General features: G+C 43.7%; 2 protein-coding genes across 4 annotated transcripts in view; one reads left to right on the top strand and one right to left on the bottom strand.

Annotated features, from left to right (window-relative positions):
• Window positions 1-22,703, bottom strand: part of LOC138746732 (integrin beta-3-like) — a 207,418-nt gene that overhangs the window by 105,635 nt on the left and 79,080 nt on the right. The gene's annotated exons all lie outside the window — the stretch shown is intronic.
• Window positions 5,429-6,199, top strand: LOC138746684 (mucin-7-like). The gene has a single exon (XM_069904974.1). It carries the CDS (start codon window positions 5,429-5,431, stop codon window positions 6,197-6,199), a length of 771 nt encoding a protein of 256 aa, XP_069761075.1.

Raw genomic sequence — 22,703 nt, 5'->3', positions numbered from 1 at the left:
GGAAACTGCAGATGTTGGAATCTGGAGCGAAACACAATGTGTTGATGAAACTCAGTGGATCGAGCAGTATCAGTGGGAGAAAAAAAGTGTTTGACCATTCTTGTTCTCCAACTGATGCTCCTCGACCACTGAGTTCCTTCAACAGATTGTTTTTCATCTGTGATGGAAGAAGGACAGAGAAAGTTTACTTGCCAATATGGGGTGGTTGTTTCATGGACAGGTTAGAAGTGTCTAATGGAATTGAGCAGAATGAGAGGTGATTTAACATCCCACAAGGACTTGACAGAGTGGATTTGAAGAGGTTTGGGTTTCCTCTTGTAGGAGAACCTAGAACCGAGGGTTACTGTTTAAGAACAAAGGTCGCTCAATCAAAACATAAATTAGGTCATTTTTTTCCTTTCAGACAGTGGTGAGTTTTTGTAACTTCCTTGCTCAAATGACTGGAGAAAGTGGATGAGGAGAAGATGTTTCCATTTGTGGGAAAGTCTAGGGCCAGAGGGGACAGCCTCAGTTTAAAAGGATGTCCCTTTAGAACAGAGGTGAGGAGAAATTTCTTCAGCCAGTAGGTGGTGAATCTGTGGAATTCATTGCCACAGGGTGCTGTTGAGGCCAAGTCATTGGGTGGATTTAAGGTAGAGGTTGATAGCTTCTTGATTCGTAAGGGTGTTAAAGGTTACAGGGAGAAGCCAGGAAAATGGAGTTGAGAGGAAAATTATATCAGCCACAATTTGAATTGTGGGGTAAAACACGAACACTTTTAGGCAACATGGTTGAAGTAAAAACACGACGCTGGAGAAACTCAGCAGATCAAACAATGGCCTTTATAGAGCAAAGATAAAGATACATGATCAATGTTTTGGGATTGAGCCCTACATCAAGGTAATGAGCAAAATGCAGGCAGGCAAAAATAAAGGACACTGCTGAGTTTCTCCAACATTGTGTTTCTGGTCAAGTCGAGGAGCAGACTTGATGGGCTGAATGGCCTCATCCTGTTCCTATGTCTTATGGGCAATGGAAGCAGAGTCTTTGAATGTGCTTAAGGCAGGGTAGATGGATATGATAAGTCAAGGGATGAAAGGTTACAGGGAACGGGTGGAAATGGAGAACTGAGCTCACAACCAAATCATCCATGTTCTTATTGAATGGTGCAGCATATTTGAGGGGCAGAAGGGTGTCTTTCTGCTCCAAATGCACGTGTTTGTAGGTTTGGGATCATGCAGGATGATTGCAGGCTTGCTAAAGCTTCAACTGGCACCTGGGTCTGTCGAGCTCAAGACCCGATGACAATGTCATTGGGGGCGGAGAGTGAAATTGCAGGTCTTGGAGAACAGATCACTTCTGAGCAATGAAGCTCATTATAGAGTACACATCAGCCGGTAACAGAGTAAAAAAGAGGCTGCTAATTAGTAGGTGACATGAAAAATTTTTGACGCTGTTTTTCTGCAGTTCAATAATCGCAAAGGAGTGAAGTACTGAGAGAAAACACTTGTGTACGTACAAAACACGAAAGTCTGCAGACACTGTGGTTGAAGTAAAAACACGACGCTGGAGAAAATCAGCAGGTCAAACAGTGTCCTTTATATCGCAAAGATAAAAATACATAACGAACGTTTTGGGATTGAGCCCTTCATCAAGATATGTGCAAAATGTAGACAGGCAGCAATTCATTATGCCGACCTATATATACCCCCCAAAACACTCAACCCACACTACCTCATAACCCTCTATTTTTCTTTCATCCAATGTGCCTGTCGGAGATGCTCTTAAATACCCCTGATATTTCTGCCTTTGCGCCTGGCACCTGCCCATATTTTGTCCATATCTTGATGAAGGGCTCAAGCCCGAAACGTTGGTTCTGTATTTTATCTTTGCTATATAAAGTACACTGTTTGAACTGCTGAGTTTCTCCAGCGTCGTGTTTTTACTGATATACATTTTGTTTTGCTGCACTGTATATGATTAGCTATTCATAAGTTGAAGGTTCTGATTTATGTTCAGAATCAGATCAGAATTTATTGTCTTGATCAAGTTCTGAAATTCATCGTTTTGGGGCAGCATCACGTTGCAAACATTTATGTAAACCACCTTACAAAAATAAATAAAAATAGTGCATGAAAAGACAAAGTAAGGAAGTGTCAGTGCTTCATTGATCATTCAGGGATCTGATGACAAGGGGAAGAAGCTGTCCTTGTGCTACTGAGTGCTCGTCTTTAGGCTCCTGTACCTTTTTCCTGATGGTAGCAGAGTGAAGAGGGCATGGCCTGGGCGAGGGAGGGGGGTCCTTGAGGATAGAGGATGCTTTCTTAAGAGACCACCCTTTGTAGTTGTCCTCGATGGAGTGAAGTCTGGTCCCCGTGATGTTGTAGGCCAAGTTCACAATCCTCTGAAGCTTTTTCTGTCCTGTGCATTTGCATTTCCGTACCAGACAGTGATGCAACCAGCCAGAATGCTTTCCATGGTACACCAGTTGGAGTTTTCATGAGTCTTCAGTGACATTCCGAATCTCCTCAAACACCTTGCAAAGGATAGCTGCTGGCGAGCCTTCTTCACGATTACATCAACACGAGGTTCCAGTACAGATCCTTGGAGAGGTTGACACTGGAGAATTTGAAGTTCTTGACCCTCTCCACCGCCAAGCCCTCGATGAGGCTGATTTCCTCCTGAAGTTCATAATCATCTCCTTGGTTGAATCCAGGGTTGCTGTGACACCACTCAATGAGCTGATTTATCTCCCTCCTGTACACTTCCTCATTGCCATTTGTGATTCTGCCAACAATCGTGGTGTCATTGGCAAACTTGTAGATAGCGTTGGAATTATGCCTGGCCACACAGTCATGAGTGGTTCATGAGTAGAGCAGTGGGCTAAGCATGCATCCTTGGGTTGTGTCTGTATTGATCGTCAGTGAGGAGGAGATGGTACCTCTTTCATATATTCAAAGAACAAGGCGATGAATTACTGCCGAGACAGAAACAGAAAGTGCTGAAAGCTCTCCACAGAAGGCAGCCTCTGTGGGGAGAGTTATAGTTTATTGACAAGGGTACAGAGGTGGAGTAAAAGACTTAGTTTTGCATGCTATCCAGGTAGCCCTCTGCTGCCATGTGGAATTAAAGTAATATGAACTATGTTATCCATGTATCTAACTTCAGTTCTCTTTGAATAAGGGCAGAAATCTGTCATGGCTTTTCTGACAGGCATTGGCACTGACTCTATGAAATGGTTGTGCCAGACATTGCTTTTTTGGTAGTTCGGTATTGTTCTGCATCCCTTACAGACTCTACACATGGTTATTAATTTTTCCAGAGCTTTATCGATACCAGACCAATAGGTAAAGGTGCTTCAAATAATTTTCTTGTTTGCAATTAATGTTCTGAGTGCAATTCATCCAACTTCCATTTTCTTAGGACATTAAAGATAATTACACCCCTTCTCCACTTCAGTTAGACGACTACAAAACATAAGATCAGAAATAGTCTATTCAGCCCATCGAGTCTGCAATGCCATTCAGTCATGATCTGATCCATTTTCTCACTCAGCCTCACTGCTTGGCCTTCTCCCCATAACCTTTCATCCCCTGGTTAAACAAAAACCTATCAATGTCTGCCTTAAATACACTCAATGACTTGGTCTCCACAGCCACTTGTGGCAACAATTTTCTCAGATTCACCACCCTCTGGCTGAAACCTCCCTATGGATGTGAAGGGGATGGAGGGACATCTATCAGTTGCAAGCAGCAATGATTTACTTTGATTTGGACACCGGGTTTGGCACTGATACATCGGCTGAAGACAAGGATACCTGCACAGGAGACTGGAGATGGAGGCGTTAAAGGCCTTTAGTCAGCATGACAGTGTGAATTTTGGAAGAAGCTCTCTTGGATGAACCTTGAAGGAAACTCACTAAACTCAAAGCACCTTGAAGTTTTATATAAAAAATATTAAAAAAACAGGTGTTTAAATACTGTTTTAACGTCAACATTTTAAATGTAATCAAATTACTCCATAGATAGGAGCACATCTCCACTGAAGAGAACATCTCTGTGTATTCAGACATTTTCATTGGGAATCTAGATACCATGAATAGCATTGAGTAATGTCTTGCTGCAGATAATAGAGCATTTTCATGCAGTTATCCTTGTCCTTGGTCCTTATTTGTAGTAATTGGTTGAGTGGTTGCATCACTGTCTGATATGGAGGTGCCAATGCACAGGACAGGAAAAGGCCACACAGGGTTGTAAACTCGGCCAACGCTATCAACGGCATTTACCTTCACTCCGTTAAGGACATCTACAAGAGGAAGTGTTTCAAGAAAGAAGCCTCTATCATCAAAGACTCTCACCACCCAGGCCATGCCCTTTTTTCACTGCTGTCATCAGGAAGGAGGTACAGGAGCCTGAAGATGAGCACAAGGACAGCTTCTTTCCCTCCGCCATCAGATTTCTTACCAGACCATGAACCTATAGACTCGACACCACTTATTTTTCTTTTTGCACTAATTATTTATTTTGAAACATTGTATTTGCAAAAGAAAAAATGTTATGACACATGTTCATGACTACAAGCCTGATTCTGATTCTGAATGTCACCCCCCAACAGCATTCTCCTTCAATCTAAGGTCAGCAACAAAAATGCTCTTGGGGTTGTTTCACATGGAGGAACTTAAACAATTTCCCCCAAAATGCCTCATTACTCTTTTGCCTTGTCTGTGGCGAAGACAGGGTTGCACCCTTGGTTCTGAGAAGGATTGTGGGGAGTACTTGCTTACATACTACACCTGGTGTCAGATCTTACTAAAACGCTGTTGATTTTTCTCATCCACATATCACTGGTACATCGGACAAATCTATCTTCATGAGACACTCGGCATAGATGTTACAGAAAATGGGTACTTGCTCTAAATGTTTGCATGGTGCCGCTGGTTATTTCAGTTGTGGGTTTTAAAAATATCATCATACTTGGATAGCGGTATTTGCAAGCACAAGTTTAGCAGATTTGAGAGCAAGTATATCCTTCCAATTAAGTATTTGCTGTCGTTGTCAATCCTTACCTTGCTATTCAGTTCAGTCATTCATGACTAAAGGCAATTCTAGTTACCCTCCAAAGAAACATGCCACACACTGTATTCAACTTATTACCTTCAGAATTTCATCCCAGTGTGACATTCAGCTTTTTGCTAAGGTAAATTTTTGCTAAGGTAAGGTAAGTACAACGACTTCCATCCAATAAATTGTCGCTTCAAGGCTACATGAAACACTTATTAGTGACACATTTTCAATTAGTTTCAATACACGTTCAGATGTATTAAATCCTTTATTTTAACACATAAACTTGAAATTAACTTTAACGTTGAAATGAAATATCTATAAATAACATCTGCATAAACTTCCAGTAACATCTGTCTTACACTCTGTGAACGCGGTCAACTAAAGTTATGGCGATATCACTTTCCCTCTTCTATGTCACTACCATATTTATAATATTCTATGTAAAAACACCCGAACGCACCGCGCATGCTCCAACCGGAACTCCAACACCCGAACGCACCGCACATGCTCCAACCGGCACTCCAACACCCGAACACACCACGCATGTTCCAACCGGTACTCCAACACCCGAATGCACCGCGAATGCTCCAACCGGCATTCTAACACCTGAACACACCACTCAAGGTCCAGCCGGCACAACAACACCCAAATGCAGTGCACATGCTCCAACCGTCACTACAACACCTGAACACGCCGCGCAAGGTCCAGCTGGCACTCCAACACCCGAACACACCGCGCATGTTCCAACCGGTACTCCAACACCCAAATGCACTGCACATGCTCCAACTGTCACTACAACACCTGAACACGCCGCGCAAGGTCCAGCTGGCACTCCAACACCCGAACACACCACGCATGTTCCAACTGGTACTGCAACACCCGAACGCACCGCGAATGCTCCAACCGGCATTCTAACACCCGAACACACCACTCAAGGTCCAGCCGGCACAACAACACCCAAATGCACTGCACATGCTCCAACCGTCACTACAACACCTGCACACGCCGCGCAAGGTCCAGCTGGCATTCCAACACCCGAACACACCGCGCATGTTCCAACCGGTACTCCAACACCCGAACACACCACTCAAGGTCCAGCCGGCACAACAACACCCAAAATACACTGCACATGCTCCAACCGTCACTACAACACCTGAACACGCCGCGCAAGGTCCAGCTGGCACTCCAACATCCGAACGCACTGCACATGCTCCAACTGGCTCTCCAACACCTGAATGCAATGCACGTGCTCCTGGAACCGTGCATGCAACAAAGATGGCCACAGAAAGCCAAATAAACTCGGGATACCTCTAATGGATCGTACAGGGACCAATGGGACGCTGACCTAACAAGGTAACTCAAAGAATTACATATTTTGGTTCTTACAGTAATGTACAACATCAACACTATCTACAATAGGGGGTTGTATGAAAAGGGTGATGAGACAGCATGCAGGCAGAAGATTGAAAACTTAGCCAAATAGTGCACCAACTACCTCACACTACCAAAAAAAAACCAAGGAACTGATTGCTTACTTCAGGAAGGGAAAATGAGAGATATATAATCCAATGATCATTGAGGATCATGGGTGGAGAGGGTGAGAAAATTGTGGTTCTTGGGAATCACTATCTTGGAAGATCTTTCCTGGACACAACACACCAATGGTATCATGAAGAAAACACATCAGCACCTATACTTCCTCAGGAATCAAATTCCCATAGGGGAAATTTGTGTTTAAGAGGAAAGGAACCACATACTCCAGTCTTTGGCTATGGAGGCCTGAAGATGAATTAGGGTTGCAGGAAGGAAGGCTCTTACCAGTCTGAGTGGGTTTATTGGATTAAGATGAGAGGGGATAGATTTAAGAGGGTGGTCAGTATCCTGGAATGAGCTGCTATTGGAAACTATAGAATTATGACCTACAAAAGACATTTAGATATTCGGCCAGGAAGGGCTTAGAAAGACACAGGCAGATGAGACTTGCCCAGAATGTCAACTTGGTTAGTGTGAGGAATTTGGGCTGAAGGGCCTGTTCTGTGCAACAGGATTCAATGCATCATATGTCCAGTGAACCGACCTCCTACTTTATAAAGATACATAACCAACGATTTGGGCTTGAGCTCTTCATCAAGATATGACAAAATGTAGACATCTTGCCCAAAATGTTGGTCATGTATCTTTGTCTTGGTGGTCCACCATTTGACCTGCTGAGTTTCTCCAACATTGTGTTTTTACTTCAACCATAGTGTCTGCAGACTTTTGTGATTTACTTCGAAAATACCTCCTAACCTGCAATTTGGAGAATGTGCTTGCTTTTACATTTCTATTTGGTCAGTAGGGATATGTCAATCCCACCTGCAATATGTTCAGAATGGACAGTACAACTTGCCAGGTTGTTATGGAGAGAAGTTAACTCGTTTTTCTGTGCATCTCCAGTGAAGCTGAACGTGAATGTACATGTTACAGGCTTTCAAGAATTTCCTATTAGCCATCTGCTTCTGTGTACCATCCAGGCAATGTTCAAACTACATCAATTGACTGCAAGCTGTTTAATCATGATCTGTAGGGACTTTCCATCCCCATCACTTCCAATTTATTAGATGTGAAGAAAACATAATTTAATAGGTAACTGTATAAAAAAACAACCATTTTATCTGTACAGTTTTACTCCATTCACAGAAGATGTGATTTACACTCCTCATCAGCCTATAAAATAAACTGGTTAGGGCTTTGAGGAAAAATATCCAGGCAGGGAATAGAGGCCGTAAATTTAAGCTTGAGTACCAACATCTCCCAGGATCGCTCTTTCATCATTCCTAATGTGATGTTCTGTCCAACTTTAGACTTTTTCACTTCACTGTTCCTGCTCAGAAGAGACAAACTTATGACTACAGACCAGGGAATTTGCTTCATCCATAAATATTTTGTCTTTCACAGCACAGCAGGGATGAATCCTGGTTCATTCTTATGACAAGCATCCAAAGGTCAGTACCTGAAAGATTGTTCTTGTGAGATCAGATGGAGCATAAAGTCTCAGCCAGATTTACAAGCGACTCTCGCCCAGAAGCGTGTGTCAGCGGACAGGATGGAGTCCCACTGCAGTTATCTTACACTTGTACCTCAGGTAGTAACTTGGCAGGACAGTACAGGTGCTAACTTTCAGGTGATGTATTAATTGCAAATTACCCTGGCCTTGAAATCCCTTCATGTGAAAAAAGCAGCGCTGCATGGTAAAACTTAGCCTGACATGCAGCAGAGAAATTTCTTGCATGGCCGGCCTTTGGGAAATTCAACAGCAGGTTCTTTCTTTTGTTTGTCACATAAAAAATGCAGATACTAGTAAACTGAAGCAAGAACAGGAAACGCAGGTCAGTGGAGAGAGAAGCAGTTAACATTTCGGGTCAAACCTCCTTTGCTATCCACAGATGTTGCTGGATCTGATGATTACTGGTATGTCCAGTATAATCTCTTCTATTCGATGCGATATCCACCGTAGAACAATCGGTCTGTTTGCACTCAGTGGGACCCCTGCCCTGAAGGGAATTTAGACCTTGTAGAGCGAGGAATTGGTGATTGTGACAAAGAGGAAACTTTACTGGTTTTGGAGGCCACAAACACCCAGATGACATTCTGACAGCCCTTCAAACTAAGACAAAGGAGAAGTGCACATCAGCTGATATTCTTAATTAAACAGCCTCAAACTAAATAATGTGATTAAGGATGCCTGTGTTAAATATTTTATTCAGTCTTACACCAATAAAACCTCTTGAAGGCTAGGGCTGTTCAATTACAAGACCACAAGATATAGGAGAAGAAATGGCCTATCGGCTCATCGAGTCTTCTCCGTCATTCTAATTATGAGCTGATCCATCCACCCACTCAGCCCCACTCTCCAGCTTTCTCCCCATAATCCCTGATGCCCTGAGTAACCAAATATCTGTCAATCTCTGCCTTAAATGTATCCAACGACCTCACTTCCACTGGCAACAAGTTCCACAGACTCACGACCTTCTGAGTAAAGACATTTTTCTGGATCTCTGTTTTAAATTGACACCCTTTAATCCTGAAATTATGCCCTCTTGTCCTAAGCTCCCCTATCATGGGAAACATCTTTGCTACATCTTCTCTGTCTCTCTCTCATCATTTGATGAGTGGTTGGTAATTTGATGGCAGTGACAAAGGTAGAATTTCAGGTGTGGCTACAAGAGGCTGTTTGCTTTTGCAGCAGACGAACAAACAGGTCAGGACATTGGTGCAGCCAAACTGGACCAGCAATCGGTTCAAATCAAGTGCAATGGAAGCTGACAGTAATTCATTCAGGTTCTTCGGTAGACAAGAGGATCACTCCCGTATTTGCAGTGGGTGGTAGTAGACTGAATTTGATGCTGGATTAAGGGTTTTATATTTAGGTATTTTACATTTGCGTAGCTGTAGGCGTAGCGGTTAGTGTAACGCCTTTACAGAGCCAGTGATCAGGACCAGGGTTTGAAACCCATACTGTCTGCAAGGTGTTTGTATGCTCTCCCCATGTCTGTGTGGGTTTTCCCTGGGGGCTCAGTTTCCTCCCACCGTTCAAAATGTACCGGGGGTGTAGGTTAATGGGGTGTAAATTTGGCGGCATGGACTCTTGAGCCGAAATGGCCTGTTACTTTAAATAAATTAAAATACATTTTAAAAAATAGGAAAGCCTCTCCCAAAATGGGTGTTGAAGAGCTTCCTCCAACTTAAGGACAGTCTCACTTTGCGTGCAGTGAAAAACCAATGCAATTTTTCTGATAAATTGCTCAAATGTAAAAAAAAACAAGTTGAATCTTGGTTACCCTTTCTGTGCATTTCAAATTTTTGCCAAATTGTATTTCCATGATGACAAAGACCTATTCACCGTTCTGTGTGCAATATTTGTGGGGATTCTATCTAACTGTGACAGAATATCTAGCTGATATTCTCAATTAATGATCCGGAAACCAACTAATGTAATTAAGTGTACCTTTGTTGAATATTTTATAGTTGTACGCTAATGTAAAGGTTTGTGTCCACAACATCTCATGGTACATGAACACCAGGCCATTGAATCATTTGACCATTGGTTGGTATTTCGATGTGTGAAGTGGGAATCGGCAGGTGAGTGGCAGATGGCAATGGGATGACAGTGGAGCCACATCCCCATCATCCATCTTCATCCCCTCCCTGACCACATTCCATCCACCACTCTTTCCCCCATCTGATTCCATCTGCCCCTCACCCTCTCTCCGAATCATTACCCATTATCACCTTCCCTACTTGTAAACTTGCAGCACAGGCTGGCCCGGTGTTCCCACTTACCCACCTCTATCAGTGGTCCTTGCCTGTACCTTCTCCCTCACCCCACTAGCCTTCATCTTTTCCTCTTTGTCAGCTTCCACCTGCATCTGTCTTCCAACTCCATCCCGGATCCATCCATCTGCAATCCTTCACCCTCCCTCACCGACTGGCCCCTCTCTCACCCCTCTGCCCTTCCTATTAATGCTGGCTCTGCTCCGTTTCCACTCTGAGAGATGATGAAGGGTCTTGATTCGAAACAGCTCCCTCCTCCCACAGATGCCTCTCCACACATTAAGTTCATTCAGCAATTTGCATTTTTGCTCCAGGTTCCTGAGTCCCCTTTGACCCTGTGCATCTGTTCTCCCCTCTGCCTGTTACCTCACTGTGAAGCTGTTCCATCCCATCTGCCTGTTCCTTCACTGAGAGGGTGTTCTATCCCTCTCTGCCTGTTCCCTCACTGAGAGGGTGTTCCATCTCATCAGTGAGGGTTGGTAGGAAGATCTCCAAAATCTCTATCATTACCAGAGCACCACAGTGCTGTGTTCTTAGCACCCTGCTCTACTCACTTTACACCTATGACTGTATGGTTCAGTACCACAACAACTCCAAATTTACCGATGATACCATGGTAGTGGGTTGTATAAAAAGGGACGACGAGTCAGCGTACAGGAGGGAGATTGAAAAGTTGGCTGAATGGTGCACCAACAACAACCTTGCACTCAATGTCACCAAAACCAAGGAACTGATTGTTGACCTCAGGAAGGGAAAACCAGAGATATATGATCCATGATCATTGAGGATCAGAGGTGGAAAAGATGAGCAAATTTAAGTTATTGGGAGTCAGTATCAAAGAGGATCTTTCCTGGACCCAACACATTAATGACCTCATGAAGAAAGTACACCAGTGCCTCTACTTCCTCAGGAGATAATGAAGGTTCAGTATAATATCGGAAACCCTGGCAAATTTCTACAGATGTGTGGTGGAAAGTGTGCTGACCCACTGCATCATGGTCTGGTATGGGGACACCAATACACCTGAAAAAGTTCTGTAAAAAAACGTAATGGACACAGCTCAGGTCATCACAGGCAAAACCCTCCCCACTATCGAGAACATCTACCGGGAATGCTGCCCTCGGAGGGCAGCAGCAATTATCAAGGATCATCAGTAAAGAGGTCTAGGTGTCACAAGACTCACCCCACCAAGTTCAGGATCAGAGGCTCCCCCTCCTCCATCAGACTCCTCAACAACAAACTCAATCAGGAATTCTTAAACACTTTATTAATTTTTTCTCTCTCTGTATTGCACAGTCAGGCTGTGAATTTCTCTATTTATTTACATGTGCATGTTGAGTACAGTTTTTTTTGCACTACAAACCAGTGGTAAATCTGCCTGACCTGCATAAAAATAAAAGAATCTCAGGGTTGTATGTGATGTCATGCATGAACTCTGACAATAAATCTGAAATCTGAAGTACACAAAGCTAGTGAGAGGCCAGAGATGCAGGGAAAAGAAAGAAGGGGATAATTTAGAAATGCAAGGGGCAGAATGCAATCACACAGTGTTTTGAACTTTCTCAATTTAGATTCTGCAATAAGTTATAACAATCGAGAGTTTGATGAAATCTCTGATGAGCAGTTATGTGATAACATTTAATAACGTGTAAGAGAGCAGGTTTGACTCCAGTGATGCACAATACTTGATGCATTCTCTGATTGCCTGTTACCCTATCATTTGTGTCATTTGAGAGATGAGCTATTGACTGTTCTTATATGCAGTGTTGCTTTGCTTTGCACCCAAGGTATTCTTTACAGATAATAACTGGCTGAGCATTGAAGAGAGGGCAAAGCCTGCATTTACTTGCATGCTGTTTATATACATAAAATTAAAAACATTATTCAACCAAACATGAACTCTGTGTTGCAATGGATTTCCTGAAAACGCAAGCAATGTTGAGCACACTTGCAGCAAATGCATTCACAAATAACAGTGGAAAATATTCCAGTAGTTATCCAACAACCTGGATGCTAGAAATCCGGACCACCCAGAGAATCTGAACTTTTTGAAAACTCTCTAACGTTTAAAATTTAGCAGGCTTTCATGTGTGCATGTGGAAGTGCCACAGATGCACAGCGGCAACAACCAGCCACTTCATTTTTCTTTAAAACTGCTGGTTTTGATAAATGAAGTATGCTAATGAATAAGTGAATGAAACTTACCTGTCCATCTCTTTTTTATTTCTCTTTAAATTTTAATATCCGAAAATCTGGTCTGACCTAATCCCAGAGCAGTATGGATTTTCAGACTTCTGCTGCATCACAGGCTGCACAATCTTTCTTGTGTGCCCCACCACGAAGTATGCTCAGCGATAATCTGCCCCGGCCTCAGCTCCTGCTCGAGGCCAATTCCCCATTGCCCTGAATTCCCTGATCTTTCAAAAAGTTATTTACCTCCTCTTTAAATTCCTCCAAATATTCTGGATCCCTTAAATTCTGGAGATTCTCCACCTTTCACAAGCAGAAATTTCTATCAACACATCTTAGTCTTAGTGACAGCTCCTAATCTCATAAGACAGATCCTTTTTCGAGACTTTCCCATCAGTGGAAACATCTCAACATTCAACCAAACCCTTCCCCACCACACCCCCTCCCCCCATCACAGTCCTTTTGTTTTTTATTCCAACAAAGTTCATCGTTCTTCTCAGCTCCACAGATCCAGCTTCCTCAGCCACTTATGGTCAGACAGGACTTTCATCCCTGGAATTTGCAGCATGAATCAAATGTTACTTCAGTAAATTTCCCTGTATATCCAGAATTCAAGCAACCGGCAAAAAAAATTGCAGAAAACAAATGGGTAAAAAATACAGAAGTTTAAATTGGTGATGTTAATTCTCTATTCATTGAACATGCACTCTCGAGCAACCGGGAAATTTGCTTATCCGGCATCTACCAATCTCCATAGGTGTCAGATACCAGGGGTATATCCTTTCTCTAGTCAGGTGGTCCAAACTGTGCCTGGCAGTCCGGGTGTGGCCTCACCAACACTCTGTGCAATGTTATAATACAGTCCTACTTCTAAACACCAATCCATTTGCAAAGAAGGCCAATCGGTCATTTGCCTTACTAACCACTTGCTGTGCTTGCCTGCTAACCTTTTACAATTCATATATAATCATAGCAATATCCTTTAAATTATGTGCATTCCACAAACTTTTTTTTTCGTTTGGATAATAATGTGCTTTTTAATCTGTCTCACAAAGTGCATGACCTCACATTAAACTCCATTTGCCAAGTTCTCACCCACCTACTCAGTCTATCTATATCCTGCCGCAGAATCCAAGTTCCTCGTCACAACATGCCCTCCCACCTAATTCCGTGTCATTGGCAAACTGGGATGTCTTCCACACTGCTCCCTCCTCCAGGTCATTGATATAAATAGTAAATAACTGAGGGCCAAGAACTGATTCCTGGGGAATTCCACTCATTACATCTGTACAGCATGGAAAATATTTATTTATTCTGATGGTCTGTCCTCTATGTGACAACCAGTCTTCAATTTATACCTACAGAATTCCCTCGGTATTGTGAAGTCTTGTGTAACAGCCATTAACACTCATTACAATCAAACAACAAGTTCACGAGACAAACCTCGAGCCAACAAAGAATTGTTAGAGGAACTCCTTGGGTCAGCCAGTATCCATGGGTAGAAATGGTCATCTTCTGTTGGAGTGATGGTGTAGAGAGATAAATATTGGTCACCAGAACACTCCTGTTCATCTTCAAAACACTACCATGTGATATGAGGGGATATTTGATAGAGCTATACCAAATTAAGAGAGTATAGATAAAGTAAATGCAAGCAGGCTTTCTCCACTGAGGTTAGGTGAGAGAAGAACTAGTTAAGGGTGAAAGGAGAAAAGTTTAAAGGGAACATTAGGGAGAACTTTCTTACGCAGAGAGTAGTGGGAGTGTGGATCAAGCTGTCAGCTAAAGTGGTGAATGTGGGTTCAATTTTGACATTTAAGAACAATTTGGGTAGGTACATTGTTAGGAGGGGCTTGGAGGGAGAAGGTCTGGGTACAGGTTATTGGGACGAGGTAGAATAATAGTTTGGGACAGACTAGAAGGGCCAAACAGTGTTCTAAGGGTCTGTGGCTTGAAGTGGATATCTGAGGAGATCCAGAAGTGGAAGTTAAGTGTTCTTTGAGTGAAAAGCTCATGTTTATTTTCTGCCTCTGGTGGTCCATGTAGTTCGGAGTTGAGTGGCACAGTGTCACATCGGGTAAAGCTCCAGTGACCTGCGTTCATTTCTGACTTCTTTTTCTGCCTCTGTGGAGTTTGCAAGTTTTTTCTGTAACTGTATTGGGGTCCCAGGGGTGCAACAGTTTCCTCCCACATCCACAGAGATATGCTGATTGGTCAGTTAATTGGCTGATGTTAGTGTTCCCGACGGCACATGTAAGTGGTCAAGCTGGTGGGAATGTGGGGAGACTAAAATAGAGTTAGTGAAGGACAGTGGGCGGGGATTTGGTGAGAAAAGGGCTTATCTCCATACTGTATAACTTATTAAATACTCTCTCAATGTGGTTGCATGGTGATATCAGAATCATATCAGCTTCCACAATTTAGCAATGTGACACTGACCCAATAATCCATCAATTTGGAGCTGTGTTGGAAGACCATAGGCGATCCATGAAAATTATGTCATGGTGACTTCTTTACAAAGAGTTTATAGGACAAGATTCTGGAGGAGAGAGATGAGGCAGGTGCTATTATAACAGTTAGTAAACATTTGGATGGAGACATGGATAGGATGGGTTTAGAGGGATTTGAGCCAAACACAGGCAGGTGGGACTAGTATGGGTGAGACATTTTGTTCAGCATGGGCAAGTTTGGCTGAAGGGCCTGTTAACATGCTATATGTCTCCATGTCTCTCTTAGTCCTGCTTGGAGCACACAAATGTTTAGCTTTAATATCTCATTGAGTCATACAGCACAGAACACGCCCTTTGGCCCAACACGTCCATACTGATCATCAGTGGTGCAGTGCTAATTTTTTAGGTGGCAGAGCTCAACAAAAATGGCGTCAAGGAGGTGCTGGAGCCGCCCATGAGGTACCAGAGAGGAAGCACTGCACCCCTGCTGACCATGCTAGTCTTCTGGGCTAGCCCCATTTTTAATTTTATTTACAGAGTGGTAGAAGCCGATTCTGGCCCATGAGCCCGTGCCACCCAATTACACCCAAATTAACCAACAGCCCCGGTACTTTTTAAAACTGAATGATCTGAAGGAAACCCACACAGTCACGGGGAGAACATACAAACTTCTTACAGACAGTGCCAGATTTGAAGCTGGGCCACTGGTGCTGTAATAGTGTCCTGCTTACCGCTAGGTTTGCCTGCATTTGGTCCATATCCCTCTCAACCCTCATCTGATGTACAACACTCTCAGCCCTGACCAACATGAAACACAATCTGCTGGAGGGACTCAGCAGGACAGGCAGAATCCACGGAGGGAAATGGTAAGTCGAGGCTTCAAGTCAACCAGCTTCAAGACAGAGAAAGGAGAGGAAAGACGGTTCTTATTAAAGAGAGGGGGAGGGGTCATTAGAACATAAGATTTTGGAGCAGGAGTTGGCTAATCAGCCCATCAAGCCTGTTCCGCCATTCAATGAGATCATGGTTGATCTGATAATCAGATCATCTCCACCATCCTGCCATTTCCCCATATCCTTCAATTCTTTTACTATGTAGAAATCTATCCAACCTTGTCTTAAATTTATTTACTGAGGTCGCCTGCACTACTTCAATGGCAGTGAATTCCACAGGTTTATCACCCGCTGGGAAAAACAGTTCCTCCTCATCTCCATCCTAAATCTACAATTCTGAATCTTGAGGCGATGTTCCTTGGTTCTGGTCTCCCTCACCAATGGAAACATCTCTGCCTTTCATTATTTTATGTTTTCATAAGATCCCCTCTCATTCTTCTAAATTCCAGTGAGTACAGTGCCAGATGATCTAATCTCTCCTCATAGGCTAACTCCTTCATCCCTGGAATCAACCTGGTTAACCTCCTCTGCATCTCCTCCAAAGCCTTCTTCAAGTAAGGAGACCACCAGAACTGCACACAGTACTCTAGATGCAGCTGTGAATGATAGGTAGAGCAGCCAGTGGTGAAGGATGATGGATAGGTGGAGCCAGATGTGGTGGGGGGGGGGGCGGGGAAGGGTTGGGAGACAAGGTTAAGTGAGTGATTGGTGGAAGCAGACAAATGGGGAACTGGAAAGGTGGATGGGACAGACACCTGCTGAGATAGATGGAATGATACCAGGCAGGGATGGTGGCCAGATGAAGAGAGTGTTGGGGGGATGGGATGTGTGTGTGGGTGACAGACAGATGGAGGATATGGGAAAGGGAAAGGAAATGGATAACAAGGGACTGTGTGGAGGTCTGGTGAGACCACACTAGGAATATTGTATTCAGTTCTGGTCACCTCATTACAGGAAGGATGTGGAAGCTATGGAGACGGTGCAGAGGAAATTTACCAGGATGTTGCCTGGATTGGAGAATGAGCCTTATGACTCAAGGTTGACTGAGCTAGGGCTTTTCTCTTCGGAGCAATGAAGGATGAGAGGCAACTTAATAGAGGCCTGCAAGATTATGAGAGGCAGAGAGCGGGTGGACACCAGCACATTTTTCCTGGGGCAACAGTAGCAAATACGAAAGGACATTTGCTTAAAAAATGGCGGTGTTGTTTGGGCTGCTGTAATGGCACTGCCATTGGTGCAGACCCGAGAGAGTGGGTCCTAGTACCTGGTCATGATGCTTATGGCTAGATACAGGCTTTTAACAGCCTGATAGAGGAGCCAACGGTATTTTTATTTTAAATCATGCCTAATTGGCGACTTTATTTGCCTTTTGGCAGAAAAAAGTTGATGTATATCATGTATAGTACATTTTTAATGTATTATTATGTGACATTAAAATGAAAGTTTAGGGGAGACATTTGTGCTAGGTTTTTTACACAGAGAGTGATGGGTGCTTGGAATGCATTGCCAGGGTTGATGGTTGAGGCTGGTACAATAGAGACATTTAAAATGCTCTTGGAGACACATGCATGCAACAAAAATAGAGGGTCATTTATGGGTGTGAGGTAGGGAAGGGTTAGTTTGTAGAGTAGGTTTATATAAGTCAGTGGACTGAAGGGCCTGTACTGTGCTGTAATGTTCTAGGGTGGCATGGTTGGCATAGCAGTTGGCACAATGCCTTTATGCAGTACCAGTGATTGGGACTGGGGTACAAATCCCATGCTATCTGTAAGGAGCTTGTACATTCTCCCCTTGTCTGTGTGGGATTCCTCGGAGGGCTCCAGTTCCCTCCCACCATTTGGGTGTAAATTGGGTGCCATAGACGTGGGCCAAAATGGCCTGTTAATGTGCTGTATGTCTACATTTAAATTTCTATGAATGGGGTGCCAAGAGGACCTTGGTGGTTGAGATGGAGAGAGAAAAGGACCAAGAGTGAATGGACCTGGTGAAACTGGACAATTCAGTGGATGTAAAAACACACAGAAATGCTGGAGAAACTCAGCCGGTCATTCAGTGTCCATAAGAGACAAAGATATATTGCCGACATTTCGGGCCTGAGCCCTTCTTCAAGAAATCAGCAGAATTCAGTGGATGTAGACTACCTACTGAAATATGAGGCGCTGTTCTTCAAAATCTGCATCAAGACTGCAGTAAGTGCAGCCTCGACGTTATCCCCTCCTTTGACAGTAGTTTTGAATCCGCAGCTTGTTCTTATCATCTCTTTCTGATAGTGCGTCATTAAACCGTGAAAAATCCCACTGCCCAGTCTCCATTCAATCTCCCTGCTCATTATCTGCTGCCTTTGCGGAACCTTTGTTGCTTTGACTGAGTCATTAGTGTCTCACCTCGCTCAGGTGTCAATATTTCCCCCACCCTCTCACCACTGGGATTATTTAACTGTGGGCGATCGTAATTGTAAAATATATGCTTTGACAGGAACTGTGCCTCTGGAAGATTGTCAGAGTGAACGTCTTACCCTCTGCCTTTCAGCCCACTGGTGCTAGAGCAAGGACAGTGAGTGACAGGGCCCTCAGCAGTATAACCTGACAACAATTAAGATACACAGGAACAGCTCCAGTGACCCCTAACAGCTCCCAGAAATCTCCTGACTGCTCCAGGAAAAGTGTCTGACTCTGTGGTGCAGGACAAGTGCATTTGTCAAACTGCCAAAACCTCTAAATTTCGGCCTTCTACAATAGCTTCTATGAAACAATTATAAAATATCTTGTGTTTTTAAAACCCAGTTTTTGGATCCTGGCCTCATTTGAATCTTAAACATAAAGGGGTTGTTCTGTGGTGCTATCAGTGGATTTCCCTGGAAAGAGGTTTATCTGTGAAGTTCGAGGTGAACTAAGAAAGTCTGCAGATGCCACGATTCTATTAAATACAGAAATGTGCTGGAGAAACCCAGCAGGTCCCTCAATGTCCACAGGAAGCAAAGATCTGCGGAATTCTTCACCCAAGGAAGTAGCAGAAGTGACTTAATTAATATATGTAAATTAGATATATTTTTGCATAGTTGGGGAATTAAGGGTTATGGAGACAAGGGAAGTCGGTGAATCAGCAATTGAATGGTGGTGCAGGCTTGACAGGCCAGGTGGCTAATTCCTGCTCCTAACTCTTCTGTTCTAAGAGCCAGTTGCAACGATTGAAATATTCCCAAATCAAGAAAGCGTGTGTGTTCAGCTCCTGCCACTGAGGTTAAAACAGAGAGTGGTGCAGTCAGTGGCAGAGCAGCTGCAGTATATATTTTAAAATTAGACATAGGGTACGGTAACAGGTCCATCCAGCCCATGCCGCCCAATTACACCCTAAAATGCCTGTGTGTTTTGAAGGATGGGATGAAACCCAGAGGAAACCCACACAGAAACGGGGAGAATGTACAACTCATTATAGACAGCATCGGATTCAAACCCGGGTCGCTGGCTCTATAGGAGCATTGTGTTATCTGCTACACTAACCATGCTGCCTATCTCGCTGCTCCAGTGACAAGGATTCCCTCCTGACCTCTATGTGCAATTTGCATGTTCCCCCGTGACCATGTCGGTTTTCCCATGTGTTCTGATTTCCTACCAAATCCCAGTGCTATGCAGTTTGCGAGGTTGATTAACTGATAGAAGTGGCCCCTACCGTGTAAGTACGAGATTGAATTGGGAGGCAGTGGTGAGGAACGTGGGAAGAATAAAATAAGGTGAGTGTAGGTTTCGTATAAATCAGTGACTGATGATCAGCACATTCTTGATGTGTCAGATGATCTGCTTTACTGTTCTGTGATGGTGACTGTGTTAAACGGGAGAGACGTCAAGTGCAATACACAAACAAACTGGGGAAACTCAGCAGGTCACGCAGCATCCATAGGAAGTTAAGGGTAACCAATGTTTCAGGCCTGGCCCCTTCGTAGGGTACTATATAAGGCAAAATAGCCAGACACCTGAATAAAAAGGAGGGGGAGAGGGGAGGAGGAGAGAGGAGGGAGGAAAGAGATTGGGGAGGAACACAAGCTATCAGGTACAAGATGGATACAGGTGGAAGGAAGGAAGAGAAGAAAGCTAGGAAGTGATTGGAGGAGAGGGTAGTTCTCTGATAGGAAGGGGTGGAGAGGAAATGAAATGGAGAGATAGGAAAAGAGAAAGAGACCAGAATGGAGAAGTCGGCTGGTTCGAGAGTGCCTAGATGGAATATAAGGCATCGTTCCTATAGTGCGATCAATAACCACAAGCAGACTCAAAGCAAGTGATTAAAGGTTTTAATAACCTAAAACACGGGCACTTCTTCACATGCTGCTGGCCCAGTTCCAAGGCTGGTATGAAGGGAGGAGACTGGGGGGGTGGGGGGGGGGGCTCATCCTTTATTGGGGAATTTTACAGGGAGGAGTTACAGAGTGGGAGGCAGGCCACTTATGCAGTATACATGCAATGCTGTGTTCCACCACCGTTCCTCCAATTTGCAGGTGGCCTCAATTTGGTATTCATTTGGCCATGGACAGAAACGTTGGTGTGCCAATGGTGTGTGGAATTTAAAAGATTGACAACTGAAAATATATCAAGACTCTAGGGTCCAAAACTTGTGATATCTTATCGCAAATTTTAAAAAACTTTAGACATACATCACGGTAACAGGCCATTTCAGCCCATGAGTCTGTGCTGCCAAATTCACACCCAATGAACCTACATCCTCCAATTTCTGGGTGGTCTCAGTCTCGTAGTGGATGTTTCACATCAGACAAGATATCCTAGTCAATGAGTCGAAGTATACAGTCCTAATGCAGGCAAATGGAACCAGCATAGATGGGCAAAAATGTCAACGTGGACGGTGGGGCGAAGGGCCCGTTTCTGTGCTGTAAAACTCTGTGTCTCTAAGACTCTGGATGTCCTTCCCTTTCAGCAATTACGTACCATTTTTGTTTACTGGTCCCCTTCCCACTGTGACCTCTCTACTGCCTTAGGACAGTAATTGATAGGCCTGAAAAATCGATAATAAATCTTTACCTCCTATGGATGCTGAGTTCATCCAGCATTTCTGTGTTTTGACAACAATCAGAGCATCCACAGACTTTTGTGTTTCACAGTAAATGCCTGGTGCCTGGATGAGGCCAAATCCACACATGCCCTATTGAAAGAGATGCCAAGGAATCTGCAAGATTTTCAGAGTGAAGATGGCATTGGGTCTGAAATTTACGTTGAGGAAGCTTGACAAACAAGGGCAGCACGGTTGTTGTAGCAGTTAGCGCAATGCTGTTACAGCGCCAGGGATCGGGGACTGGGGTTCAAATCCTGTGCTGGACTGTCTGTAAGGAGCTTGTACGTTGTGCCTATGTGGGTTTTCCCCGGGGGCTCCAGTTTCCTCCTACCGTATAGGGGGTTGTAGGTTAATTGGGTGTAATTGGGCTGCATGGACTCGTGGGTTGAAAGGGCCTGTTACTGTATGTCTAAATTTTAAAAAATAAATTAAAAGTTTAATAGGAGGGAGGGAATGGTAGAAGATCTGCCCCAGGTTTTGGGTAAAGGAGACCAGGAGAAGGCTCACGTAGAACAAAGTGATGATGAGGCGAATGGTCTGCTCAAGCTGCAGATACCAAATTATTTGTTTGTCATGCCACGTGTGAACTCGAGCCAAAGACACGCAAGTAGGTCGTCGAGGGATATGAAAGGGGTTACAGATAATTATGCAATTACACACTTGATTTTTTAAAATGAATTTTCAGTCTGTGCAACTACCGTAAAGGAAAAGATCAGGAGATGAGATGCCCACTCCAGTGTCAGAAAGCTGTCATTATTTTCTTTAGGAGTAAAACAAGAAAGTCTACAGGCACCGTGGTTGAAGTAAAAACACAATGCTGGAGAAGCCCAGCAGGTCAAATAGGTCCATTTATTTTCCTTAGGCATTGTCTTGATGTTGGTCATTCACCATTCACTAGTCAGTGCACAGTGAGTTGGATTTGAATTAGAAGTCTGGGAGTAAATAACCTCCAGAGAAGATTTCAGGCTGAGCAGAGTCTAAGACTTCTCACATTTGTGGGCAATAAAAGGGATTAGTAGTCACATACTTGATGGTTGGCATAGATAGGGCTTGTGCAACTTGACGATTCTATGACTATTTGTTTTTCAGTCATTCGTTGTTTCCAGTACTGGGTAGTCCAGGCTTTCAGAACAGGTCGCAATCATCTTGGGTCATTAGCATGTGTTTTGAGAGAGGAATCTGTGTGATTTTGCATTCTAGGAGGTTCCTGATGCTAAGACAATCCTGGTCTGTCAGGTTGTGACAATACCTTTGGTTGAAACTTTTCAATGAAATTTCAGACCAAAGCCCTGTTCAAATTGCAGTGGGTGTACAGGACACCATGTACATGGCACTGAGAGTGTACAGGACAGAGTGGGTGTCTGGGATGTTGTGGTGAATGGGGTACCTCCCAGTGACCAACTACTTCAATTGCATACTACATTGCTGTACTAAGATGTTCTGCCCCATGAAAAAACACACCAAAATGCTGGAGGAACTCAGCCGGTCTTTCAGCATCCATAGGAGACAAAGATGTATTGCTGACATTTCAGGCTTGAGCCCTTCTTCAAGGAATAAGTAGCCCTTCTTCAAGGAATATGTTTATTCCTTGAAGAAGGGCTCAGGCCTGAAATGTCAGCAATATATCTTTGTCTCCTATGGACGCTGAAAGAACAGCTGAGTTCCTCTAGCATTTCTGTTTTTACTACAATCACAGCATCTGCAGGCTTTCACCACGTTCTGCTCATGTCCTCATGTACTGCCAAATCAAATCATAG

The sequence above is a fragment of the Narcine bancroftii genome, chromosome 12 (genome assembly GCF_036971445.1).
Source record: "Narcine bancroftii isolate sNarBan1 chromosome 12, sNarBan1.hap1, whole genome shotgun sequence".
Taxonomy (NCBI): Eukaryota; Metazoa; Chordata; class Chondrichthyes; order Torpediniformes; family Narcinidae; genus Narcine; species Narcine bancroftii.
Note: the sequence above shows the minus strand (reverse complement) of the source record. Positions and strands in the feature narration are given on the sequence as shown.